Source organism: Pituophis catenifer, unplaced genomic scaffold (assembly GCF_029215685.1).
Source record: "Pituophis catenifer annectens isolate HBS135680 unplaced genomic scaffold, rPitCat1.0.hap2 SCAF_4, whole genome shotgun sequence".
NCBI classification, from domain to species: Eukaryota; Metazoa; Chordata; class Lepidosauria; order Squamata; family Colubridae; genus Pituophis; species Pituophis catenifer.
This window is the reverse complement of record NW_027256884.1, coordinates 127,582,316-127,609,878: the sequence shown is the minus strand read 5'-3', so window position 1 is coordinate 127,609,878 and position 27,563 is coordinate 127,582,316. Positions and strand designations below refer to the sequence as shown.

The 27,563-nt window shown below is 46.5% G+C and overlaps 1 protein-coding gene across 1 annotated transcript in view; it reads right to left on the bottom strand.

Moving 5' to 3' along the window:
• The window catches only part of INTS4 (integrator complex subunit 4), a 52,919-nt gene extending 25,889 nt beyond the window's left edge, over positions 1 to 27,030 (bottom strand). Inside the window, exons 1-12 of the mRNA XM_070943677.1 lie at positions 26,925 to 27,030; positions 25,005 to 25,202; positions 20,678 to 20,795; positions 15,515 to 15,621; positions 14,140 to 14,328; positions 13,937 to 13,987; positions 11,466 to 11,554; positions 8,534 to 8,654; positions 6,652 to 6,723; positions 5,331 to 5,505; positions 2,841 to 3,046; positions 1,334 to 1,473 (exon numbers count right to left, since the gene is read on the bottom strand). Of these exons, the coding sequence (XP_070799778.1) occupies positions 1,334 to 1,473; positions 2,841 to 3,046; positions 5,331 to 5,505; positions 6,652 to 6,723; positions 8,534 to 8,654; positions 11,466 to 11,554; positions 13,937 to 13,987; positions 14,140 to 14,328; positions 15,515 to 15,621; positions 20,678 to 20,795; positions 25,005 to 25,202; positions 26,925 to 26,981 (1,523 nt within the window). The 5' untranslated portion in view covers positions 26,982 to 27,030. The remainder of the gene's footprint in view (positions 1 to 1,333; positions 1,474 to 2,840; positions 3,047 to 5,330; positions 5,506 to 6,651; positions 6,724 to 8,533; positions 8,655 to 11,465; positions 11,555 to 13,936; positions 13,988 to 14,139; positions 14,329 to 15,514; positions 15,622 to 20,677; positions 20,796 to 25,004; positions 25,203 to 26,924) is intronic.
• Between the last annotated feature and the right edge of the window lie 533 nt (positions 27,031 to 27,563).

Below are 27,563 nucleotides of genomic sequence, written 5' to 3'. Positions count from 1 at the left end.
ACCGCTGGCATAGAGAGGAGAGAGATAAGCCCTGAACTTTTGCCTGCTAAATCCCTTTGAAGCTGGGTCGTCGTGGAAATGAAGGGGGGGGGGGGACATTCCTGTGAAATGACGAGACAAGAAGTCAGTGGAGTGACTTGGAAGATAGCCAATGAGAAGCAGATAATTGGGATCGGAAAGGGAGGGATTGGGGGGCAAAAGGTCAGTCTTGTCCACATCGAGTCATGATCCGGTTGCTGTGTTCAAATAAAGAGAAGATTTCCTTAAAGATTGGCAGTTTGGAAATTCATTTATTTTGAGATAGCATCGAAGTCTGACATACTGTATTTTCCTAAAAATAAGGCCCAACTGGAAAATAAGCCCTAGCATAATTTTTCAGGATGCTCGTAATATAAGCCCTACCCCCAAAATAAGCCCCGATTAAGATAGTCAACCAGATGGATTTAGTACTGTATTTCCCTGAAAATAAGACCCAACTAGAAAATAAGCCCTAGCATGATTTTTCAGGATGCTTGTAATATAAGCCCTACCCCCAAAATAAGCCCTCGTTAAGATCATCAGGCAGATGGATGCATTTACTACTATATTTCCCCCAAAATAAGACCTAACCAGAAAATAAGCCATCATGTGCCTTTTGGAGCAAAAAATTATATAAGACCCGGTCTTATTTTGGTGAAAACATGGTAATAGGGCAAGGAGTATATTTTTTCCCAATGCAGGCGAACATCTGACTTTGAAGAAAGGGGAGAGGCCTTTTTGAGCTCTGGGGTTGGAGAAGGCTCTTGAAAACACCCGAGATCGCCAAGAAAAAACAGAACGGCTCGTCAAACAAATCGACCCAGAGGTCTCGTTTGGGGTACAAATGACCAGGTTCAAAATGTATCTTACTTTGGAGATGTTATGCAAAGACCTATTCTAAAGTGCTGTTAACTAGCACCAGCTGCCTGCAATTACTGCAAGATCAAATCTCACCAGGCTCAAGGTTGACTCAGCCTTCCATCCTTCCGAGGTAGGTAAAATGAGGACCCAGATTGTGGGGGCAATAAGATGACTTTGTATAAAAAAGAACACCGCTTGTGGGGGGGGGCAAAAGCCCTACTAAGCAGGTATATACAAAAGTATGAAGGCTATTGCTTAACGCATTGTAAGCCGCCCTGAGTCTCTGGAAAAGGGCGGCATATAAATCGAACTAATAAATAAACAAATATTCCAAGGATGGCGAACCTTTTCGGCACCGAGTGCCCAAACCGGAAGATGTGCATGCGCGCATCCATGCCGGAGCGCCAAAAAGCCAAAGACCAGGTAGCCAGTGCGCATGTGCACCGCCGGCCACCTGATTTTCGGGTTTCCGGTGCACGCATGCACACCGGCCAGCTGGGCTTCAGGTTTCTGGCGCTCCGGCACGCGTGAAGACCAGCTGTCCAGCAGGCATCCACATGCTGAAAACCAGAAGAGCAGCTGGAGACGGCATGCCTGCCCGCAGAAAGGGTTCTGTGTGCCACTTCTGGCACGTGTGCCATAGGTTCGCCATCACGGACCTATTCTATGGAGAAGTCTACAATGCTAGGAAAGGGAAGAGGGGAGGGGAGATGGGGGAGGAAAGAAAGGAGAGGAGGGAGAAGAGGACAGGGGTGGGGCTAGGGAGGAGATGGGTGTTGTGGCCCGCCAGCGGCCTGCGCGGATCGTGGCTGATCCCGACGACGAGGCAGCTGGTGTGGGGTTGCACCAGCAGTCGGTGCAGCCGGCGCTCGCATCGGACAGCGAGGAGGCTGAAGAGGATGTGGTGCCAGAGGCAGAGACTCAGCCTGGGCCTTCAGAACCTCCAGAGGCTCCTTCAAGTGGAGAGAGCGAAGTGGAGGAGCCTCTCCTCAATGCTCGAGCACTCAGGGCTGCCAAAAGGCAGGAGTGGCTACTCAGGAGGAGGAGGTCTACTTGAGAGTAAGGTTTGAGGATAATTGGCACTCCCTTAGCCTATTTAAGTCGCACGCAGTTAGTAATTTCTTGCTGGAAACAACTTGTAATTATTACAGAGCATTTTTGAAGAGTGAGTGTCTTATCGTATCTTGTTTTCTGGGCTGGTTGCCAACCTTTGCCGGACTTTGTTTATCCTTGGTACGTTATAACTGTGATAAGGACCGTTGGTGTGTGTCACAATCCTTGGGAATCCGGAGCTGGAGCAGAACAAGGGGGAGAGGGAAAGAGAGGGTGGGGAAGGGAGAGGAGGAGAGGGGAGGAAGGGAGGGGAAAGAGAAGAGAGGAGGACAGGGAGAGAGGAGGGCTGGGGAGGAGAGGGGGAGAGGGGAAGAGAGGAAGGGGAAGGGAGAGGAGAGAAGGAGGGGAAGAAGGGAGGGAAAAGAGAAGAGAGGAGGAGAAAGCAGGAGAAGTGGGAGGGCTGGGGGTGGAGGGGAGGGGAAGAGAGGGAGGGGAAGGAGGAGGGGAGGGAGGAGAAAGAGAAGAGAGGGGAGGGGAAGGGAGGGAGGGAGGGGAAGGGAGGAGAGGGGAGGGGAGGGAGGGAGGGAGGGGGAAAGAGAAGAGAGGGGAGGGGAAGGAGGGAGGGGAAGGGAGGAGGAGAGGGGAGGGAGGGAAAAGGGAAGAGAGGAGAGGAGAGGGCAGGGGGAGGGCTGGGGAGGGGAGAGGAAGGGAGGGGAGGAAGGGAAAGAGAGGAGAGGACAGGGGGGAGGGCTGGGGAGGATGCAGAAGTTGACTCTTGGTTCACAGGGACCCAACCAAATGAAAATGAGGACATTGATCCATTCACGATCAAAGCCATGTCCTGGTGAAATCAAAGGCAGAACAAATGGAAGGATGGGGGGGGGTGAGGGGGGGGGGGAGACCCTTGCCTCCAAGACGCCCAGCACCGTGTCCAGCTGATCCTCCCGCAGAGCAATGTTATTGGAAATCTTCCTCATGGTGTGGATCGACCGCAGCCTCACTTCCTCGATCTCGTCGTTAAACATGTCAACCAGGAAATCGAGGCACTTCTCGGCAAAAGAGGGCGAAGACTGGGCCAGCATGCAGAGAGCTTCCACGGCCGCAATCCGGACCTCTGAAAAACAGATCCAGGCTGTGTGAGAGATGGGAAGAAAAAAAAAAAAGGAAACGCCAGAATCCTCTCTTCTGAGGGACCGTAAGCTGAGCTGTCCTGCTCTTGTCTTTTCAAATTTCTTGGCGTCTTGGATTTGGAAAAGCAAGCTACGTTTTCTGAAACGGCTTCTCCCCGTCTCAAAATTGACAGCTTAAAGCAACCATTTATTTCAGGACCACTCAAAGTTATGACACCACTGGGAAAATAAGGGACTTGGGCAGGGGTGGGATTCCAAAATTTTAGCAACGGTTCTCTGCCTGGTTGCTGGGTGGGGGTGGCCATGGTGGGCGTGGCCTACTCGGCCTCCTGCACCACAGCAGGGAAAGGGACATTTTTGCCCTCCCCAGGCTCCGGAGGCTTTTCTCAAGCCTCCAGGAGGGCAAAAAACGGCCTCCCTGGACTCCGGAGGCCCTCTGGAGGCCAGAAACGAACTTCCGGTAGGCCCATTTTTCGCCCTCCCCTGAGCCTCCATGCGTGCCCTGCACTTACCTGCATCCAAAATGGGCCACATGGGTACTCCTGGAAGGGGAGGGGTTGTCGAGGCCAGTCAGGAGTGGGATTTGGGGGTTCTCCGAACTGCACAGAATCTTAGCTAGAGGTTCTCCCGAACCCCTGCGAACCCCAGCAGCCCACCCCTGGTTAGGATTCCATTCTAAGAGCCTTGATAGTACAGTGGTTTAATGCACCCTGTTATTAACACAGCTGCCTGCAATTTCTGCTGGTTCAAATCTCTCCAAGGCGCAAGGTTGACTCAGCCTTCCATCCTTTCTAAGGTAGGTGAAATGAGGACCCAGTTTGTGGGGGGCAATAAGCTGACTTTGTATAAAATATACAAAACTATGAAGGCTATTGCTTAACGCACTGTAAGCCGCCCTGAGTCTCCAGGAGAAGGGCGGCATATAATCAAATTAAAAAAAAAAAAAAAAAGACTTCGGAGGCCCTCTGGAGTTCGGAAACAAGCCCATTTCCAGACTTCCGGAACTTCCGGGAGACCCGTTTTTTCGCCCTCCCAGAGCCTCAGTGTGAGCCCTGCACTTACCTGGCATCCAAACGGGCCACGTGGAGACCTCCTGGGAGGGGAGGGGCGGGGTGAGCAGGGCCAGCTAGTCCTTGCAACTAACGGCGAACCAGATGTAAAATTAGCATCCGATTCGCCCGAAACAGTCCGAACCGGCTGAATCCCATCCCTGGACTTGTGACCATTTTCACAACTATGACCTGTCAACCCTGAAGCTAACATGACCGAAGCCATCTTGGGAGTTTCAGTGTTGCCACACTGGAGCTGAGGGATAGTGAGGGGGGAATTGAGATAGTCGTCAAGGTTCCAAGTAATACATCCCCAACAATTAGAATCCTGAGGCAGGCATATTCTTCAAAGCACATTATGTTAAAGGTAAAAGTTCCCCTTGCACATATGTGCTACTCGTTCCCGATTCTAGGGGGCGCTACTCATCTCCATTTCAAAGCTGAAGAACCAGCACTGTCCGAAGACATCTCCGTGGTCATGTAGCCGGCATGACTCAACGCCAAAGGCGCATGGAACGCTGTTACCTTCCATCAAAGGTGGTCCCTATTTTTCTACTTGCATTTTTTACCTGCTTTCGAACTGCTAGGTCGGCAGAAGCTGGGACAAGTAACAGGAGCTCACCCCGTTATGCGGCACTAGGGATTCAAACCGCTGAACTGCCGACCTTTAGATCGACAATCTCAGCGTGTTAGCCGCTGAGCGTCCCCAACATTTTATTGGGACGTATCAAATTGGTACAGGTTGGTGGAAAACCGGCTCTAACTTCCCGCCGGTTTTATGCCCAACTAAAAGTAAAGCTTTTGTCATTTTCCCCCCACAAAGTCACTGGTCACATGGTCCAATCAGAATGTAGTCAGCGGGGAATCCAGATTCGCTTAACAACCAGGTGATTAACATAACAACTGTGGTGATTCCCTTAACAACTGTTGGCAGAAAGGTCGTAAAATGGGGTTAAAGTCACTTTACAACGGTCGTACTTAGCAACCGGAAGTTGAGGCTTAATTGTGGTCGTAAGGCGAGGACTACCGGTATTAAATGGCCAGCCTTTCTGCAATTTTGGACTTGGTTATGCAGGGGGCTGTTTGGGTTTTTGAATAATGCACCAGCGCACTGAAATACGGCTTAAAAATCGAATGAAGAGGTAGAGAACCGAAGCAACCGTTCCTGGGAGGTGAGGACCGCTCCCCGAAAAAGATCCAAGGGGTCTCCTCCACTCACCGTACATCTCGTCTTCCAGGCCGTGGACAAAAGCTCCACAGGCTCCCGATTCAATGAGGTTCACGGCTCCCGTGTCTATTTCTTCTTTCGGGGCATCGTCCCCCCATTTCCTGCCACTAGAGAACTCCCCGGAACTGTACAGCTCTTTAGCCCGTTCGTGGGCGGTGCGTTTGCGCTGTAGAGACCAAACAGTCAAGGGAAGTCAGGCATTTTAATACTGTTTCCTGGAAAATAAGACCTAGCATGTTTTTTTTTACAGGTATGCCTAATATAAGCCCTACTCCACAAAATAAGCCCTACTTAAGAGCCTGCGCAGCTGGCTGCCTATCTCGTTGCTTGCAGTGCCACGGCAACGAGGCGAGGCAGGAGGGTGCTGGAGCTGCCCCAGGCGCCCTGCAACAGCTTCCCTCAGGGCCACCACAGCCAGGCCAGTAGAGCAGGGGTAGGGTAGGGTGGAGTGGAGTGGAGTGGAGAGTGAGAGCAGGGGGAGAGCAGGGAGAGAGTAGAGTAGAGTAGAGTAGAGTAGAGTAGAGTAGAGTAGAGTAGAGTAGAGGTACAGTGGAATAGTGTAGAGGTAGAGGAGGGATAAGCAGAGCAGAGCAAAGTAGAATACAATAGAGTAGGGATAGAGCAGAAATAGAGTAGAATAGAGTAGAGTAGAGTGTAGAGTAGAGTAGAGAAGAGAGATAGCAGGGGGAGAGTAAAGTAGAATGTAGTGTAGAGTAGAGTAGAGTGAGAGCAGGGGTAGAGTAGAGTAGAGTAGGGGTAGAGTAGTTAGAGGTAGAGCAAGGGGAAGCAGAGCAGAGCAAAGTAGAGTACAATAAAGCAGGGATAGAGTAGAGAAGAGTGAGAGCAGGGGGAGAGTAGAGTAGAGTGTAGTGTAGTGTAGAGTAGAGTGAGAGCAGGGGGAGGGTAGAGTAGAGTAGGGGTAGAATAGAATAGAGTAGAGCAGAGGTAGAGCAGGGGGAAGCAGAGCAGAGCAAAGTAGAGTACAATAGAGCAGGGATAGAGTAGAGTAGAGTAGAGTAGAGTAGAGTAGAGTAGAGTAGAGTAGAGTAGAGTAGAGTAGAGTAGAGTAGAGTAGAGTAGAGTAGAGTAGAGTAGAGTAGAGTAGAGTAGAGTAGAGTAGAGTAGAGTAGAGTAGAGTAGAGTAGATTGAGAGCAGGGGGAAGAGTACAGGAGAGGTTGAGTAGGGGTAGAGTACGGTAATAAAACTAAAACCAGAAAGCATTCAAAAGAATCAATCGTGCAACCTCCAGCCTCCCAGGGTTTGGATATACAGATATAAACTCCCACCACAAAACAAAAGAGAATACTGTACCCTCAAATCTGACATCAGCTTCTTGTCCAAGGTCTGTTCTAAAAAATGAGAACTAACTTGCTGCATAGACCCCTGGAAAACAGGTGGGGGAAAACCATTCATCAGAATGACATTTTAATCCCAAACCCAATCAAAGCTAAAACAATTATTTAAGTCCCGGTCTGATACGTGGGTAGAGTTCGTCAAGTCATTTTGAACAGAATGAGGTGAAAATCATAAGAAATCTATGCTTTAAAACAGACGTCTCCAGATTTGGCAAGTTTCAGATTTATGGACTTCAACTCCCAGAATCCCTGGGGGAATTCCTGGAGAATTCTGGGAGACGAAGTTCTATTCTATGAGGTTTTACATTAAGTCTTAAAATTGCCACGTTCAGAGAGCCCTCTGCTAACCCTCTCTCTTATTTCAGATATTCAAAAAGTGGTCAAAAAGATTCCAAAACCAGAGAAGAGCCACAAAGGTGATAAGGGGACTGAAGCAGGGGTGAAATGCTCCCGGTTCGGACCAGATCACCAGATCCAGTAGTGATGGTGGCGAGTGGTTCGGAGAACCGGTAGCAAAAATCCCTGCACCACCCCCCCCCATGCCCAGCTGAGCCGCGCGATCATCAGAGGCTTTTTTTTTTTTACTTTTAAAAGCATTTTTTCTACAACCTCTTCCACCGGAGATTTTAGAAAAAATGCTTTTAAAAGTTAAAAAAAAAAAAAAGCCTCTGATGATCGCATGGCTCAGCTGGGATCATCAGAGCCTTTTAAAAGAATTTTTTCTACAACCTCTTCGCCCTAAGAGGTTTATTTATTTATTTATTTATTTATTGGTTCGATTTATATGCCGCCCTTCTCCAGAGACTCAGGGCGGCTTACAATGCATTAAGCAATAGCCTTCATATTTTTATATATACCTGCTTAGTAGGGCTTTCGGCCCCCCCCCCACCAAGCGGTGTTCTTTTTTATATAGAAGGCTGAGTCAACCTTGAGCCTGGTGAGATTTGAACTTGCAGTAATTGCAGGCAGCTGGTGCTACTTAACAGTGCTTTAGTCTGCTGTGCCACCAAGGCTCTTAGAAAAGGTTGTAGAAAAAATGCTTTTAAAAGTTAAAAAACAAAAAGTTGGCCACGCCCACCCAGTCACATTACCCCCACCACCACCAAGCCACGCCCACAGGAACCGGTAGTAACAAATGTTAAATTTCACCACTGGACTGGAGGTGAAAACATATGAAGAATGGTTGCAGGAACTGTGTATGTCTAGTTTAATGAAAAGAAGGACTAGGGGAGACATGATAGCAGTTTTCCAATATTTGTGGGGCTGCCCCAAAGAAGAGGGAGTCAAGCTATTCTCCAAAGCACCTGAAGGCAGGACAAAAATGGATGGAAACTCATCAAGGAGAGAAGCAACCTGGAACTAGGGAGAAATTTCCTGACAGTGAGAACAATTAATCAGTCCGACTGCTTGCCTTCAGAAGTTGTGGATGCTCCAACACTGGAAGTTTTTAAGAAGAGATTGGATAACCATTTGTCTGAAGTGCTGTAGGGTTTCCTGCCTAAGCAGGGGGTTGGACTAGAAGACCTCCAAGGTCCCTTCCAACTCTGTTATTCTGTTCTGTTATTATGATCAAATCAGGATGTTGCTGTATGCCAAACACCCGTTTTCCTCCCATATAAATGAAAGAGACTCAACGATGGGACTTATTTTTTTCACTTCCTCCCTGGCTTCCCTCCACCCCTTTGAGCTTCAGGGTGAGGCTTTCGGAAGCTCAGCACAAAGGCAGATCGACCATAAAGGGAGAGAACAATTAAGCATCTTGGATTTCATGGACCAGCTGGCAGACCAGGGATGATTACCATGGCAACGGAGAAAGGAGGAAGAGAAATCCTTCTTACCAATAGCTTAGCGGCCTGGACTCTCACAACCCAGGAGCCGTCGCTGACCATGTGACAGATCTTCCCGAAAGCATCGTCCACCAGCCGGATTTCCTCGTTGGAAGATGGGATGGGGACAATGCTAGAGAGGGAAAGAGGGAGAGAGGGAGGGAGGGAGGGAGAAAGAGAGGAAGAGAGGGAAAGAGAGAGAGAGGGAGGGAGGGAGAGAGAGGGGGAGGGAGAGAAAGAAAGAGAGGGAGGGAGGGTGAAAGAGAGGGAGAGAGAGGGAGGGAGGGAGGGACAGAGGGAGGGAGAGAGAGGGGGAGAGAAAGAAAGAGGGAGGGAGGGAGGGAGAGAGAGAGGGAGGGAGGGAGAGAAAGAGAGAGGGAGGGAGAAAGAGAGGGAGAGAGGGAAAGAGAGAGAGAGGGAGGGAGGGAGAGAGGGAGAGACAGCGGGAGGGAGAGAAAGGGAGGGAGGGGAAGGGAGGAAGGAAGAGGGAGAGAGAGAGGGAGGGTGGGAGGGAGAGAGAGGGAGGGAGAGAGAGAGAGAGGGAGGGAGGGAGAGAGAGGGGGAGGGAGAGAAAGAAAGAGGGAGGGAGGGTGAAAGAGAGGGAGAGAGAGGGAGGGAGAGAGGGAGGGAGGGGAAGGGAGGAAGGAAGAGGGAGGGAGAGAGGGAGGGTGGGAGGGAGAGAGAGGGAGGGTGGGAGGGAGAGGGAGGGAGAGAGAGGGAGGGAGGGAGGGAGAGAGAGGGGGAGGGAGGGTGAAAGAGAGGGAGAGAGAGGGAGGGAGGGAGAGAGAGGGAGGGAGAGAGAGGGAGGGAGAAGGGAGGGAGGGGAAGGAAGGAAGAGGGAGGGAGAGAGAGGGAGGGAGAGAGGGAGAGAAAGAGTGAGAGAGGGAGGGAGAAAGGGGGGGAGAGAAAGAGAGAAGTATTACAGATAGTCCTGAACATATAATTTGTTTAGTAACCGTTCAAAGTTACAACGGCCCTGAAAAGTGACTTATGACTTTTTCATAAGTGTGTGACTGTTTTTCACACATGACCCTTGCAGCATCCCCATGGTCATGTGATCCAAATTCAGATGTTTGGCAACTGGTTCATATTTATGACCGTTGCTGTGTCCCTGGGGTCATGCGATCCCTTTTTGCGACCTTCTGACAAGCAAAGTCCATGAGGAAGCCGGATTCACTTAACAACTGGGTGACTAGCTTTGTCAACTGCAGTGTTCCGCTCGCTTAGCAGATGTCTCGTTTAGCAGCAGCAATTCTGGGCTCAATTGTGGCCGCAGGTCCAGGAGTTACCTGTACAGGTAGTCCTCAACGTGTGACCCCAATGGAGCCCAAACTTTATGTTGCAAAGTGAGCAAAGTGGCCTCAACAACTCTCTAAAAGGATGCAAACGACCAGCTGCCTGCAAGGAGTATCAATCCTTCCATTTCCCACCATCCAGTCAGAGCTGAAGAAGCTTCTCGGATGAGAAGCGAAACGCCTTCAAAGAAAAAACAGAAAGTCCAGTTGCCTCTTTAAAAAAAGCACTTTCAAGATGTCTGGACTTCAAGTCCCAGAATTCCCCTCCTATCCAGGCTTCTCTGACTCCTGCTACAGCTACTCCTTCCTTCAAAGCCGCCTTACAGTAGTGGCCAAAATTGTGGAAACCTTGTGGGAAAAGTGTATTTTTGAGGTTTGATGGCTAATAACACCACCTTTTTTTTTTTTTTTTTTTTTGAGTTTCAAGATAATCCTAATTCCACTGCTGGAATGGCCTGGGAATAGCCCAGACCTTCACCCAATTGAAAAATCTATGGAGCTGAATTAAGAATATATTACAATTCAAACTATACAGTTCGGCAACGTGTAGTCATATTGTATATTTACAAGTGCGGTGTCTAATCAATTGTCTAATTAATTATACAGTTTATACAGAAATTCTTATATATGAAATTAATTACTGTTTAATTAAGATATAATAATATATAGGATTAACTAATAGTTGTGCATTGTTCCTCATGAGTATTAACTTTTGCATTTAATTTCCAACCACCTATACCACAAATCCCAGATCGTGTAAAATTCTGAATCCTCCTTTCCATTTAATACATACGTTAATCTGCACATTTCTGCGCAGTCAAGTATCTTATTGACTATCTGTTCCTCAGTTGGTCCTCTTTTCTCTTTCCAATATCTAGCATAGGAGAGTCTAGCAGCTGTGACAATATGAATAATCAAATATTTCTTGTCCTTACCAAATGTTCGTTTTAGCACTCCCAGGAGATAGATTTCCGGCAGAAAATTAATATCCTCATGTAATTTCATTTAAAAAAAAAAAAAAAAATCTATGGAGCTGACTAAAGAAACTTGTAGGTCAGAAGCGACCCAGCAATAAAACCCAGTTAATAGAAGCCATCATTCAATCTTGGTTTCACATTAGAACAGCTGCAGAACTCAAAGACTTGGTTCACTCCATGGGAAGACGTTGTAAGGCTGGAATTCATGCTAAAGGTTACCCAACGAAGGATTAACTGACATGGTGATCATTTTTGTATATCTCGTTTTTTTCTAGGTGTTTCCCTTTTCTTCTTTATGCGGTAACTGCTATTCTAATAGCAAATCCTTCATCAAAGTCATTGCGTGACATTCTTGATTAAATTATCTTTCCATTGATATATCATTTTATGGTACGACTCCAAAAAATAAGCGGTGTTATTAGCTAGTTTTAGAAAATACACTTTTCCCAAAAGGTTTCCACAGTTTTGGCCACTAGTGTAGTTCTAGATCGGATCTCTCTTCAATGATCTTCCACCCGTTACTTCTTGACTTGTCCTCTGGTGATTTTTAGAGAACGGCTCTTACGCTGTTAGAATTTTGATCTGCTGGTCTTTGATTTTATTGTTTCCCAACTTATGGAGAAACTGCTTTGGGAATCGATCGGAGGTGGTATTCAGCCGGTTCGTACGTACCTTTCTGTGTAAAGCTGACTAAGGACCCAAGTGAGTTGCACTGCGACGCTCCGGACCTGTTCGTAATCATCCATTAAGAGTTTGCAAGCCTACAACGGAAGATTCCCAGGAGATTATTAGTGGCCAACAATTTCACCATTTACAGGTAGTCCTCGACTTACAACAGTTTGTTTGGGGATCGTTCGAAGTTACGACGTCGCTGAAAATAGTGACTTAGGGCCATTTTTCACACTTACGACCGTTGCAGCATTCCCCCACGCTCGCGGGATTGACACTCAACTCATATTTATGACAGTGGCAGTGTCCAGGGGTCATGTGATCGCCTTGTGCAACCTTCTGACGAGCAAGGTCAATGGGGAAACCAGATTCACTTAACAACCGTGTTACAAGTTGTCCTCAACTTTTTTTTTTTTTAATTTGATTTATATGCCGCTCTTCTCCGGAGACTCAGGGCGGCTTACAATGCGTTAAGCAATAGCCTTCATACTTTTGTATATTTATACAAAGTCAGCTTATTGCCCCCACAAACTGGGTCCTCAATTTACCTACCTTAGAAAGGATGGAAGGCTGAGTCAACCTTGAGCCTTGGCGAGATTCGAACCTGCAGTAATTGCAGGCAGCTGGTCTTAATAACAGGGTGCCTTAGACCACTGTACTACCAAGGCTCACAAGACTTACAACTCCATCTTATATTAGATATTAATTTTAGAGTGTTTTCCACAATGAAATACATCCCACCCAAGAAAATTGCTATTTAAAAAATCCAACAGCCTGGAAGTTAAGGTAAAGGTAAAGGTTCCCCTCGCACATATGTGCTAGTCGTTCCCGACTCTAGGGGGCGGTGTTCATCTCCGTTTCAAAGCCAAAGAGCCAGCACTGTCCGAAGAAGTCTCCGTGGTCATGTGGCTGGCATGACTCAACGCCAAAGGCGCACGGAACGCTGTTCCCTTCCCACCAAAGGTGGTCCCTATTTTTCTACTTGCATTTTTTTTTACCTGCTTTCGAACTGCTAAGTTGGCAGAAGCTGGGACAAGTCACGGGAGCTCACCCCGTTACGCGGCCCTAGGGATTCGAACCGCTGGACTGCCGACCTTTTGATCGACAAGCTCAGTGTCTTAGCCACTGAGCAACAGCCTCGAAACCCCAGCTTAAAAAGAAAAATATTGGGTATTTATTTGGAGTTTTTAAAAGCGTGTGCAGAAAAGACTTGACACATGCAAAGGAAAGGCTAGGGAGGAAATTTGGACCTGCTCCCTCCCTACACAAGTCTTTTTTTTGTTCATGTGCCTTGTGCTGCAACCAAGTGTGAAAGGATTCAATTGATGACCAGAGAAGGCAGGCAGGCTGGTACAAGCAAGAGGAGCATTGAGCTTGAATTCATGTTAGAGCCGAGGTGGCGCAGAGGTTAGAGTGCCGTACTGCAGGCTACTTCAGCTGACTGCTAGCTGCAGTTCGGCAGTTCAAATCTCCCCAGGCTCAAGGTTGACTCAGACTTCCGTCCTTTCGAGGTGGGTAAAACAAGGACCCAGATTGTTGGGGGCAATATGCTGACTCCGTAAACCGCTTAGAGAGGGCTGTAAAAGCACTATGAAGCGGTATATAAGTCTAAGGGCTATTGCTATGTTACTTAAACCTCTACTCCTCAGCAGCAGCATATCTGTCCAAAAGCTGCAACTTTTGAGCATTCTTCTTTTATTTATTTGATTTGTATCCTTCCTTTATTCTTTTTATAAATAACTCAAGGCGGGGAACATTCCTTCCTCCTTGTATTTCCCAGCAACAATAACCCTGTTAGGTGGATTGAACTAAGAGAGGGACTGGTCTGAAGTCCCACAACTGGTGTTCATGGCTAAGGTGGGACTAGAACTCACAGTCTCCTGGTGACTGGCCCAAAGTCACCCAGCTGACTTTCGTGCCTAAGGTGGGACTAGAACTCACAGTCTCCTGGTGACTGGCCCAAAGTCACCCAGCTGACTTTCGTGCCTAAGGTGGGACTAGAACTCACAGTCTCCTGGTGACTGGCCCAAAGTCACCCAGTTGGCTTTCATGCCTAAAGTGGGATTAGAACTCACCGTCTCCTGGTAATTGGCCCAAAGTCACCCAGCTAGCTTTCATGCCTAAAGTGGGACTAGAACTCACAGTCTCCTGGTGATTGGCTCAAAGTCACCCAGCTGACTTTCGTGCCTAAGGTGGGACTAGAACTCACCGTCTCCTGGTGACTGGCCCAAAGTCACCCAGTTGGCTTTCATGCCTAAAGTGGGACTAGAATTCAGTCTCCTGGTGACTGACCCAAAGTTACCCAGCTGGCTTTCGTGCCTAAGGCAGAACTAGAACTCACCATCCCCTGCTTTCTAATCTGGTGCCTTAAGCACTAGACTAAAACCTAATCAAAGCAGATTCCATCAATATTTCTCTTGCATTCATCAAATATTAGAACCCTTTGCTAAATTGATATAAGACATCATCATTACCTGGTTATAAATGGCTTGCTGCAACTTTAATCCCCTTTCGTGGAGCTGCAACTATAGGAGAAAAAAAAATACACCAGATTGTTATTATAGCAATTCAAAGAATTTAGGCTTTTGTAAAATAACATGAAAACGTGACAGGAATTTGGCTATATTTCCACACCATTAATTCTAAATCTTCATTCACTCTTCTCATGGAGACCTACCATAGCTTTGATAGCTGCAGTCCTCACTCGTGGATCCTGGTCGCTGAAGTGATCCCCGATGATCTTCTGAACGTCTTTGGGAGACTGGCGTTCCACTTCCTTCGAGCTGCCACCTTTCTCCACTGTCCCCAGGCAGCCAATCAGGAGCAGGCATTTGTTCCTTACACCGTGCGAGGAATCCGTCAGATGCTGTGGATAAACAGTCTTTCAGAGGAAGGTTATCAACGCCCACCTATCTCCCGTGGAACTCTGCCAAAGAGCTAATTTCCGGACGCAGGGCAAGGCCAAACTTGGCACAGAGTCACAAACAGAGTTTTCACATCTTGAATCGGCCAGATGTACTAATTGTTTCCTGAAAAAGCTCACGTCCCGCTTGCTTCTCTTTTATGCCTTATGGGAGGGGCCAATCAACTCCAAGCCTTACTCCCAAGTCGACCCTGTTTCCTTAATTGTTCCTGTCTCCTGGCAGCTCTGTGCATGCACACACTGGGAACAGGCTCACACTGTTCTTCTGCCTCGCTGATGTCAGACTCCGGAGACTCCAGAGGTAGCAAAGAACTACCAGATGGCCTTGGGTCCGTCTCAGCCACCGACACAGAGCCCTCGTTCGAGCTTTCCCCAGACTCCAGAACTGGCCCAAGTTCCTCCCCAATGCTCTCACTGTCCGAATCTGCTGCCAGCTCTGCTGGCGGGCCACAACAGTGCAATACTGCAGGCTACTTCTGCTGCCTGCCGGCTGCCTGCAGTTTGGCAGTTCGAATCTCACCAGGCTCAAGGTTGACTCAGCCTTCCATCCTTCTGAGGTTGGTAAAATAAGGACCCAGATTGTTGGGGGCAATATGCTGACTCTGTAAACTGCTTAGAGAGGGCTGTAAAAGCACTGTGAAGCGGTATATAAGTCTAAGAGCTATGTCTGTCTGTCTATCGCAGTAGTTAGAATGCAGTATTGCAAGCTAACTCTGCCGACAGCCACCAGTTCAATCCTGAACAGCTCAAGGTTGACTCAGCCTTCCATCTTTCCAAGGTGGGTAAAATGAGGTCCCGGATTGTTGGAGGGAATATGCTGACTCTGTAAACCATTTAGAGAGGGCTGTAAAGCTATTGCTATTGCTATTATCTTTGAATTTTCCATGGTGTCGGGAAGAAATGTGAAAAGACACTGATCTGTATCAGTGTAGGGCTGTCCAACCTTGGCAACTTTAAGCCTTGTGGACTTCAACTCCCAGAATTCCCCAGCCAGCATCATCAGCTAAGGAATTCTGGGAGTTGAGGTCCACAGGTCTTCTAAAGTTGCCAATGTTGAATATTCCTGATCTATGCAATTAAATAACTTAAAGAACCCGAGTTCGTTCACTGGCTGACCGTTTTTAATTACCTTGCAAGCGACGTCTACGAGATGTCCCCGCACTGAAGGGTTCTCTTGAAGCTTCTTCCCAATCACCAGCAAGGTATCCAAAAGCTGAGCCAGAACTTGGTGGGATTCTGGAAAACAAACCAAAATCCACTTCTATTCGCAATGCAACAACCATGTTGTAGAAAAAGGGCAAGCTCCTATATAAAACAGGGAGCAAACTCCACCCCATCCTAGCACTGAGGTTACCTACAGTAGTGGCCAAAATTGTGGAAACCTTGTGGGAAAAGTGTATTTTTGAGGTTTGATGGCTAATAACACCACTTTTTTGGGGGAGTTTCAAGATAATCCTAATCCACTGCTGGAATGGCCTGGGAATAGCCCAGACCTTCACCCAATGGAAAATCTATGGAGCCGACTAAAGAAACTGGTTAGTCAGAAGCGACCCAGCAATAAAACTCAGTTAATAGAAGCCATCATTCAATCTTGGTTTCACATTATTATAACAGCTGCAGAACTAAAAGACTTGGTTCACTCCATGGGAAGACGTTGTAAGGCCGGAATTCATGCTAAAGGTTACCCAGCTAAGTGTTCCGTCCCCGTCTCACACACGCACACAAACAGTCAGCCAGGAGTTAATAAAACCAGCAGTCAAGAATTCCTTTGAGATAACAGCATTGGCAGCAACCCAGTAGCTGCCTGCCAAAGACTTTACTCACAAAGGGAGGTTTTTCTCCTCCGTCCGATACACCAAAATAAGTCCACAAAGCCAAAGAATTGTCAAGTCCAGTCCATAATAAATCCAAGGGGGGCATATAACGAAGTTCCAGAAACGCAGTATGATTTGCTAGCTTTTCAGTTTTGTCCGTCACAAGGCCTGAATGGCCACCACACCCCCTTTTATCCCCTGTGGGGTGTGGTCCAGTGACTCAGCTTAATCTCTGGCACGCCTCTTTCTCTGCTGTGCGTGCTTCTTTCCGACGCTGTCAGGGATCCAGCCAAGACTCATCTCCGTCGCTGTCTAACTGCGGCTACTCGGAAGTGCCTGGCTCCTGGCCTATCTCTTGGCCTTCGGAAGACACCTGAGGCATTGCCAGAGAGGAGGGTCCTGGAGAGGGAAGCCTTGACAACTCCTCTCCTTCACTTTCGAAGTCTTCTCCCTCTGATAAGATGGGCTCGGGGGTCGGAGTCACAACACTAAGTATTAACTGACATGGGGATCCTTTTTGTATATCTCGTTTTTTCTATGGTGATTTTTGTAGATCTCGTTTTTTCTACGTGTTTCACTTTTCCTCTTTATAACTGCTATTCTAATAGCAAATCCTTCATCAAAGTTATGGCATGACAATTTTGATTAAATTATCTTTCCATTGATATGTAATTTTATGGTACCACACTCCCAATAAAAGCGGTGTTAGTAGCTAGTTTTAGAAAGTACACATTTCCCAAAAGGAGCCTTGATAGTACAGTGGTTTAGTGCACCCTGTTATTAACACAGCTGCCTGCAATTTCTGCAGGTTCGAATCTCTCCAAGGCTCAAGGTTGACTCAGCCTTCCATCCTTTCTAAGGTAGGTGAAATGAGGACCCAGTTTGTGGGGGCAATAAGCTGACTTTGTATAAAATATACAAAAGGATGAAGGCTATTGCTTAACGCATTGTAAGCCGCCCTGAGTCTCCGGAGAAGGGCGGCATATAAATCAAATTAAAAAAAAAAAAAATTGTTTCCACAATTTTGGCCACTACTGTAGTTGGGTAATTAAACGTCTGCAAGCAAAGCACCATGCTTGCACCAAGGATTCTTAAAGATTCTTAAAGTCTCTGTTTCTGGATGGAGATTGATTGCCTAAAGAATCGTAACAGGAGAAGAAGTTAATTGCAATCTGGGATAGAGACTGGTGTTCACACGACAAACCATGCCAGGGTTTTTTTGAATAGTGGTTATTTAAACAAGCCATAATGGCCCAATTCCCTAACAGAGTGATGGCTAACCTTTTTGCCATCGCGTGCCAGGAGAGGGGGGGGCGGGGGAGGGTCACGTGCGCACGTGCCCACGCGCATGTGTGCAACCCCCTCCCCCCCGCTCCTGGCACATGATGGCCTGGTAGGCCCGTTTTTCTTTCTTACCTGGTTCCAAATCCTCTCTGTGTATCTGGGAACGGCGAAAACAGCCTTTCCCACTCCCTTGGAGGCTCTACGGAGGCTGAAAGGGCCCATTTCCCAACTCTCGGTGGGACAGGAAGTGACATTTTTTGCTGTCCCCAGCCTCCAGAACCTCTCTGGGAGTCTCTCTAGGAGTCTGTAGGAGCCTCTCTAGGAGTCTCTGGAGGCTGGGGACAGGAAAAAACATCACTTCCTGTCCCACCGGGAGTGGGGAAATGGGCCCTTTCAGCCTCCGTAGGGCCTCCAAGGGAGTGGGAAAGGCTGTTTTCGCCGTTCCCAGATTCACAGAGAGGATCTGGAGCCAGGTAAGAAAAAAACACGGGCCTTCCCCACCCCACCCCCAGGCCCTCCAGAGGCAGGAAACAGCCTGTTTCCCTACTTCTGGTGGGCCCAGAAGGCCCGAAAATCAGCTGGCCGGCACGCGCATGCGCCCCAGAGCTGAGCTGGCGTGCCCACTAATATGGCTCCGCAAAGAGCAGTCCCGATACCTGTACAGATAGCCCTGGACTTATAACCATTTGTTTAGTGACCATTTGAACTTACAATGGTACCGAAAAAAAAGTGACTTCCGAAAAGTCACTTTTCACATTTACCAGCCATTAACATCCCCACGGTCAACACCATGGGTCAAAATCCAGGCACTTCTGGCATGTATTTATGACACTTGTGCTGATGTTCTGACCCAAACATGACAAACCCTCTAGAGTTGAAGCAACGATTCCTTGATTAGGAGTTCCGGCAGCCCCGACAAAAAAGTTTCTCTCTCACTGCAGGCTAACAAGGCTGTCTGGCCAGAAGATAAATAGTTGTCTGCCACACCTATTCATCTCCGCCCCCTGCCTTTTATCCCCAGAGCTAGGGTGGGGCTTCGCTAACAGCGGTGGCTCTTCTGTCCCAAGGACCGGCCCATAGATTTCCACTGCCCTCCTCTCCTCTACCTTCTGCACATCCACAGGTCAGGCACTGGACCCAGCTGTTCCTCCTCTTCCTCATCAGCCACCTCCAGACCTGGGGGCTGTTGACTCTCCATCTGAGGGCTGATAGATGGCCAAGACTCCGCTTCTGTCTCTACCTCTCTCTGCCAGCTCAGTGGTGGGTTCCTCCCAGTTCGGCCCGGTTCTCCCAAGCCGGTAGCGGTGATGATATGACGTCACCGAACTGGTTCTGCCCCCCTGCCCCACCCCACCCCCACGTTATTCTTATCTTTTATTTGGTCCCACCCCCAATCTATTGCTGCCTCCTGAGTCCCAGCTGATGGCTAGAGTGGAAAAAACTGTTTAAACTCTTGCCGCGGGGCTTCAAAGGGCCGCCCTACAGCTGATCAGTGTTAAAAGAAAACAAATGAGTAGACCAGTGCCTGCAAAAATACATGAGTAGATCAGTGCCTGCAAAAATAAATGGGTAGACCAGTGCCTGCAAAAATACATGAGTAGATCAGTGCCTGCAAAAATACATGAGTAGATCAGTGCCTGCAAAAATAAATGGGTAGACCAGTGCTTGCAAAAATACATGAGTAGATCAGTGCCTGCAAAAATAAATGGGTAGACCAGTGCCTGCAAAAATATATGAGTAGATCAGTGCCTGCAAAAATACATGAGTAGATCAGTGCCTGCAAAAATAAATGGGTAGACCAGTGCCTGCAAAAAATAAATGAGTAGACCAGTGCCTGCAAAAATACATGAGTAGATCAGTGCCTGCAAAAATACATGAGTAGATCAGTGCCTGCAAAAATAAATGGGTAGACCAGTGCCTGCAAAAATACATGAGTAGATCAGTGCCTGCAAAAATACATGAGTAGATCAGTGCCTGCAAAAATAAATGGGTAGACCAGTGCCTGCAAAAATACATGAGTAGATCAGTGCCTGCAAAAATACATGAGTAGATCAGTGCCTGCAAAAATACATGAGTAGATCAGTGCCTGCAAAAATAAATGGGTAGACCAGTGCCTGCAAAAATACATGAGTAGATCAGTGCCTGCAAAAATACATGAGTAGATCAGTGCCTGCAAAAATAAATGGGTAGACCAGTGCCTGCAAAAATACATGAGTAGATCAGTGCCTGCAAAAATACATGAGTAGATCAGTGCCTGTAAAAATAAATGGGTAGATCGGTACAGGTCTGCATGCAGTTAAAAGCCTGGTAGACCAGTACCTCTGCTAAATCCTAAATAATTGTCACCTGACCATCAAGCCATGCCCACAAAATAAGCCACGCCCACAGAACTGGTAGTAAAAAAAGTTAGAACCCACCCCTGTGCCAGCGCCATTCCCCCTCGGAGCTCTCAGGTTGATGCTGACCCTGACTCCCACGCCTCCTCCTCCTCCTCCTGATTTGGCTTGCTAGAGGGAGCGGCGGCCGACAGGCCACAACAGCTGACCTGGGATCAGGCAATCACAATCTGTAATCTTCCCAGCCAGCTTCCAACAAGCAAAGTCAATGGGGGAAGCCAAATTTGCTTAACGGCTGCACGATTCAACTGTGGTCCTAAATTGAGGATTATTTGTATGGCTTAGGACAGGGGTGCTCGATCCCGTCACAGGGTGTATCAGGATTTTGTTTGCCTTTGGGGCTGGGGTGAGCGTGGCCTGGCGGGAGTGGGTGGGCGTGGCCGGGCCCGGGACGGCAGGGGATGGTCCCTTGCTGTCCCTGGGACGGCCACGCGGGCCAATTCCAGGGCCTATCACGGGCCAAATCCAGCACACGGGCCACACGTTTGACACGTCCGGTTTAGGAGAATGTAACACCAACAGGCAGGAATGTAACCTATGCTTCAAATGTTGTTCGTCGTTTAACAACCCCATAATCCCTTGCGAGGTGGAGACGGTGCAACTGAATGGAGCTGAGTGTTTTACTGGCCGGATTCCTTTCCTGTCGCCAATGCGGAGTTTTATTCAGCAGATATAATCTCATCGTGCCCAGAGAGAGAAATACCAGCCTCTACCTAGGATCAAACTCACAGCCTCCTGATTGTGAGGCGAGAGCTCCACAATTCCGTACGTTCCTTAGCTGGGAGGAGGACGACTTACTTTCAGTTTGGAGAGTGTTAATGACATCATCCAGAATGCAGTCAGGAGAAAAGCCAGGAGTTTTTGACAACAGGCCCAGCAAGGAAGCAATTTTCAATCTCACGGAGGGATCCGTTTCCTGTGGATAAGAGAAGGATGTCAAAATATCTTGTTTGCAACAGTCCCAGACGGTTTCCTACAAGCAAAGTCAACAGAGAGCTGCATGGTTCGCTTAGCGATGTGCCATTCACTAAATGGCCGGGTAACTCACTGAACGACCGTGCCCAAAAAAAGGTCATAAAATTGGGGACGGTCCCATGATGCCTCGCTGGTCACTCTCATCGCTTAACGACAAATTTTCCAATTAATGATTTTATTTGTTAAATTTATTTGCCACCGATTGTGCTATGGGCTTACTCTAGGCTGGTTACGATAATAAAAAGGAAGACAATGAAAGGCGTGTAAACAGAAATAAGATTAATAGGAAGATGAAATAAACAACGACAAAGGATCACCATGAGAATGTCCGCCTGATTCGCCAGTTGCGTCCCTTTCTGGATCGGGACTCCTTTCGCACAGTCACTCAGGCACTCGTCACTTCCCGCCTGGACTACTGCAATGCTCTCTAAATGGGGCTCCCCTTGAGGAGTACCCGGAGGCTCCAACTGGTGCAGAATGCAGCCGCGCGGGGGATTATGGGAGCGAGGGGTCGCTCCCATGTGACACCTCTCCTGCGTGAGCTGCATTGGCTTCCGGTGGTCTTCCGGGTGCGCTTCAAGGTGTTGGTTACCACCTTTAAAGCGCTCCATGGCATAGGACCTGGGTATTTGCGGGACCGCCTTCTGCCACCAATAGCCTCCCACCGTCCAGTACGCTCCCACAAAGAGGGACTCCTCAGGGTGCCGTCGGCCAGGCAATGTCGGCTGGCGACCCCCAGGGGGAGGGCCTTCTCTGTGGCAGCCCCCGCCCTCTGGAACGATTTGCCCCCGGAGATAAGAAGGATATCGGATCTTCGGGTCTTTCGCCGAGCCCTGAAAACTCTTCTTTTCCAGCAAGCAGGGCTGGCGTGAACCCCGCCCCCCTTTTTTAGTTTTTAATGGTTATTAATTGTTTAGTTTTAATTTGTTAATGGGTTTTAATTCGCACTGTTTTAATTCGGGCCAAAGTATATAATTCTTTTAATTAATTTTAAATTTTGTATTGTTATGTATTTTAGTTTTGGCTGTGCACCGCCCTGAGTCCACTAGGAGAAGGGCGGTATATAAATTGAATAAATAAATAAATAAATGAATAAATAAATAAATAAATAAATAAGAATAATACAGATATTCCTCGACTTACAATTGGGTTAATGACTGTCCGATGTTACAACAGCACTGAAAAAAGTGAGTTATGACCATTTCTCACACTTACGACCGCTGCAGCACCCCCATGGCCACATCAAAATTCAGACGCTTGGCAATTGGCCAGTATGTACCCCATTTGCAGTGTCCCCCAGGGTCATGTGATCCCCTTTTGTGACCGTCCGACAAGCGAAATTCAATGGCGGGAAGCCAAATTCACTTAACAACCGTGTGACTAACTTAATAACTACAGCGAATCACTTAACAACTATGCAAGAAAGGTTGTAAAACGGGGCCAAAAGTCACTTAACAACTCATCTCATTTAGCAACGGACGTTTTGGGCTCCATTGTGGTCATAGGCCGTGGACTACCTGTACATCAATATAGTAAGCAAAAGGATGGATGGATGGAGATGTTCTGCTGCAGCTACGGACCCCAAAGAACGCAGCACATACAAAGTCTATACAAACCTTAGTTTACTAAATTAAATCAGTTTTTTTTTTTAAACAAAGGCTGTTAATTAACTTTCTTAACAGCCTACAAGAATCCAAAGAATAAATAATCTTAATCTTACTATGGTTGGCAGAACGCCCAGAAGCAATTTGCAGAGAACTAAGATCAAGACGCGAAGGAGAGTGAACGAAGTTGTTCCCTGCAAATTGCTTCAGTCGGCGTTCCTCCTTAAATAGGATAACGGAGTGCCCAATTAGCCCCAAGCCTTACTCTCTTACTCCTGTTGAGGAGCCACTCCTGCCTTTTGGAGCTCTGCGCACCCGTGCATCGAGAAGAGGCTCCTCCTCTTCTTCCTCTTCACCCATGGAAGCTTCTGGAGGTTCTGAAGGCCCTGGCTGAATCCCCGCCTCTGGCACCACATCTTCTCCAGCCTCCTCACTGTCCGACTCGAGTGCCAGCTGCACAGGCTGCTGGCGCAGCACCACACCAGCCTCCTCGCTGTCGGAATCAGCTACTAACTGCATAGGCTGCGTACAGCCCATAACAGGAGAGCAGAGAGCAAGGGAAGTGTTCTGACCCAGCCTTCGCAAGCCATCAGAAACCGCTTACTCACAAGTAAAACGAACCCCCTTGTTTCAAACAGGGCAGGAACAGTCCCGTCACATTGGATTAACAACCCCAAAAAATAATTAGTCACAAATGAACGTCTTTTCCCCTTCTGAAACAGGGCACGAACAGTCTCTGTTGACATGAGAACCCAAGATAAGAAGTCCTTTCAATGATTAAACCAAGCAGAAACCGTCCCACGTTCACACCGGCTGAGGCAAATTCACTCCCTGTTGTTTCCCAGTAGGGAGACTCAGTTGGCACCTCAAATACAGAGCAATTAGTCCCAACAAACCAAATTCTGGCAAAGGAGTCCGACTTGATTGATGTACAATGGAAAATGAACGGTTATCTGCGACAACCGGCCACTCGCAGACCCCTAGTATTTATTTCTCAGCCAGGGACGGGCTGGCTAGCGTCTACAACTTCTTTTCCCTGAGAGCTGGCTTATTGATTTCCTTTGTTCTCCTCTCCTCTGTATGCATAAGCGGATCAGGCCCCATCTGCTCCTCTCCCTCACTCAGCTCAGGCCACCTGGAGGAATGTTAGGATATGGTGTGAGCCTAACAGGTTGTCCAGGCAATATATGTGTTCTGTGGCTTTAACATAAATATGTATTATATGACTTTAAGTTTTACCGCAGTATCATTGTACTGCTGAGTCATGCTGTAATCTAGTTAATCACTAGTTGTAAACGTATTTAAGAAGGGGACTGTAATGTAGTCAGTTGATGATATGCTACCAGCGTGCATGATATGCTACCATTGTGTGAGGAGTTGCTATCATTATGCTATCATCGTTGATGGATCTGCTACCATCGTGGTTTGTGTACCAGAGTGAACGTGTTATTCTAACCAACTACTGTTTGTATGGTAAGAAGATTTTTGTATCACTGGACTGATTTAACTGGCAAAGACTTGGATTGTTTAAAAGACTATGAGGTTGTTTTTTCACTATAAAGTAAACTTTTGATAAACCAGTTTGCAAGTATCTCTTATTCATTGCTCTCAGCAACGTTTCTCTGTGTTCTACACTCTGCTGGTTGGTAACACAACAACAATATCCTTAACAAGGAGGACGGAAGGCCCCAGCTGTTGTGACCCAGGCCCAAGTAGGTATTATCAGACGCAATCAGTTCTAAACAAACAGATTTTATTAGAACAGCTGAGAATTAACTCATTCTCAGCATAGTCCAAACTAATTCAAAACAAATTCTTCATAGCACAATTCTTCAGCCTTTATCACCAACCTTGGTCTACTTTGGCAACCTGCCAAAGGCTTCTCTTGGCAAAAGTTCAGAAGCAGAAGACGCTGACAAGAAATAAATGCAGCAAGACAAGAAACAAACCTATCAACGTTGTTTTCCGGCAAAGAGGCCAAGAGCCGTTGCTGGTCTTTTAAGCCTTCTGGGAGGGGCCAATCATCTCCTGGCCTTACTCCTGAGTCGTCCTTTTTGCTTTAGCTGTTCTTGCCTTCTGGCAGCTCTTCTCATACATGCACTAGGAACAGGCTCCTCCTGTTCCTCTGCCTCTCTACTGTCAGCCTCTGGAGGCTCCGGTGTCCACACATCACTCCCAGATGGCCCTGGCCCCATCTCTGCCTCCGACCGGGCCTTCCCCAGACTCCAGGACTGGCTCATGTTCCTCCCCAGCCTCCTCGCTGTCCGACTCCGCTGCCAGCTCCACAGGCTGCTGACGGACCACAACACGGCTCTGCCTCTGTCTTTGATTCTGCTTCCTCATCAAAGCCTTCCAAAGACTACCCAGGCTCCCCCTCCCCTTCCCCACCCGTCCTTGTCTGACTCTGCTGCTAGCTCCGCTGGCAGCCAACCGGCCACAACAGGTGGGGCAGGTAGAATCTGTCATCCATTCAGTTCCCATTGTGGTCGTAAATCAAGACCTATAAATCTCAAACATAGTTTCGGTCCCCCAGAGTATTGACCTACCTTGTAATAATGTTCCAGCAAGATTCGCACAACGCCTTCCACACTTTCAGCCTCCACGGGTTTCCTGGCAAACTGAAGCAGGTATTGCAATGCATCGGCTGGCGAAGTGGCCTTGCAAAGATCTACGTGAAGGGCGGCAGATTTGCTGGGTTTGGTTAGCCGGAGTTTTTTAGCCGAAACTTCTTCATGCTGTTGTTGCTGAAACATTAACGCAGAGTTTACAATCAAATTTTTCTTTTGTTTATAATGGACTTCTATATATCTTTTTATTTTTTATTTACGGTTTACAGTCTAATTTTTCTTTTGTTTATTATCTATATATCTTTTTATTTTTTATTTACGGTCCAATTTTCGTTTTGTTTATAATGGACTTCTATATATGTTTTTATTTTTTATTTACGGTTTACAGTTAAATTTTCATTTTGTTTATAATGGACTTCTATATATGTTTTCATTTTTTATTTATGGTTTACGGTTAAATTTTCGTTTTGTTTATAATGGACTTCTATATATCTTTTTATTTTTTATTTATGGTTTACAGTCTAATTTTTCTTTTGTTTATAATCTATATATCTTTTTATTTTTTATTTATGGTTTATAGTCTAATTTTTCTTTTGTTTATAATCTATATATCTTTTTATTTTTTATTTACGGTCAAATTTTCGTTTTGTTTATAATGGACTTCTATATATCTTTTTATTTTTTGTTTACGGTTAAATTTTCGTTTTGTTTATAATGGACTTCTATATATCTTTTTATTTTTTGTTTACGGTTAAATTTTCGTTTTGTTTATAATGGACTTCTATATATCTTTTTATTTTTTATTTACGGTTTACAGTCTAATTTTTCTTTTGTTTATAATCTATATATCTTTTTATTTATGGTCAAATTTTCGTTTTGTTTATAATGGATTTCTATGTATGTTATTTACAGTTTACGGTTAAATTTTCGTTTTGTTTATAATGGACTTCTATATATCTTTTTATTTTTTATTTACGGTCAAATTTTCGTTTTGTTTATAATGGACTATATATCTTTTTATTTTTTATTTACTGTTTACGGTCAAAAGAAAAATACGAAAAGTATATGAAAATATATAAAAGAAAAATAAAAAACCTATGCTAAATATAAGAGAAAAATACGAAAAGCATACGAAAACGTATAAAAATAAAAAATCTATGCTAAATATAAGAGAAAAATACGAAAAGCATACGAAAACGTATAAAAATAAAAAATCTATGCTAAATATAAGAGAAAAATACGAAAAGCATACGAAAACGTATAAAAATAAAAAACCTATGCTAAATATAAAAGAAAAATACGAAAAGCATACGAAAATGTATAAAAATAAAAAATCTATGCTAAATATAAGAGAAAAATACGAAAAGCATACGAAAACGTATAAAAATAAAAAATCTATGCTAAATATAAAAGAAAAATACGAAAAGCATACGAAAACGTATAAAAATAAAAAACCTATGCTAAATATAAGAGAAAAATACGAAAAGTATACGAAAACACATAAAAATAAAAAAACCTATGCTAAATATAAAAGAAAAATACGAAAAGCATACGAAAACACATAAAAATAAAAAGAAAAAAATGTGCTAAATATTTTATATGAAATATAAAAGTCTCCTTTTTCCCTAGCATCCCAGGTCGCGTCCACACGGTCCTACCAACCCGCGTCAAGCGTAACGTGAGAACCCGCCCGTTTCCTTGGTACGTCGAGTGCCTGAACCACGCAAGGCGCCGCCTGTTTCGATAACCCGGGTTCCGCGTGTCGTGTGAAGAGAGCCAGACAAGCGGGCATCGCGTTCCACCCCGCCCCGGCCCCTCTCCCGCCCCGCAGCCTTGTTTCCGTGAACTCCCTCCGTCCCCGGCCCCTCCTTCCCTCCCCCCGAGAGCCTCGCCGGTTACCTGGACCACCACTTTGCTGAACTCCTCGTAGACCCGCTTCTTCAGGTGAGCCGCCATGATCCAGGCCGAGCTTCGCCTTCTGGGTCCTTAGGAGCCTCCTCGGCCGCCGTAGCCGCCCTCTCTCGCTCGCTCTCTCTCTCTCTCTCATCGTCGCTGAAGAGGCGGGGCTCTCCTCGTCTCCCGACTTTCATGCGGCCGTGACTTCAGGTTGTCAAGGGCAGCTTTCAGAGACTTCCATTTGCGGGGTCGGAGTGGCGGAAGTCAATGGAAGTACTGCAGATGTGATTTGTCGAGAGGGCGGGGGGAGCTTTCTCTGGAGCAGATCGATCGATCTGTCTGTGGCTATCAAGTATCTATCATCTATCTATCAATCTATCTATCTATCATTTATCATCTACCAATCAATCATCTCTCATCTATCAATCAGTGTATCTCTCATCTATGTATTTATCCATCTATCTTTCTATCATCAATCAATCAATCAGTCTATTATCTATTTATCTCTCATTTATCATCTACCAATCTCTCATCTCTCATCTCTCAATCAGTCTGTCTATCATCTATGTATCTATTTATCCATCTATCTTTCTATCATCAATCAATCTTTCTATTATCTATTTATCTATCTATTTATCATTT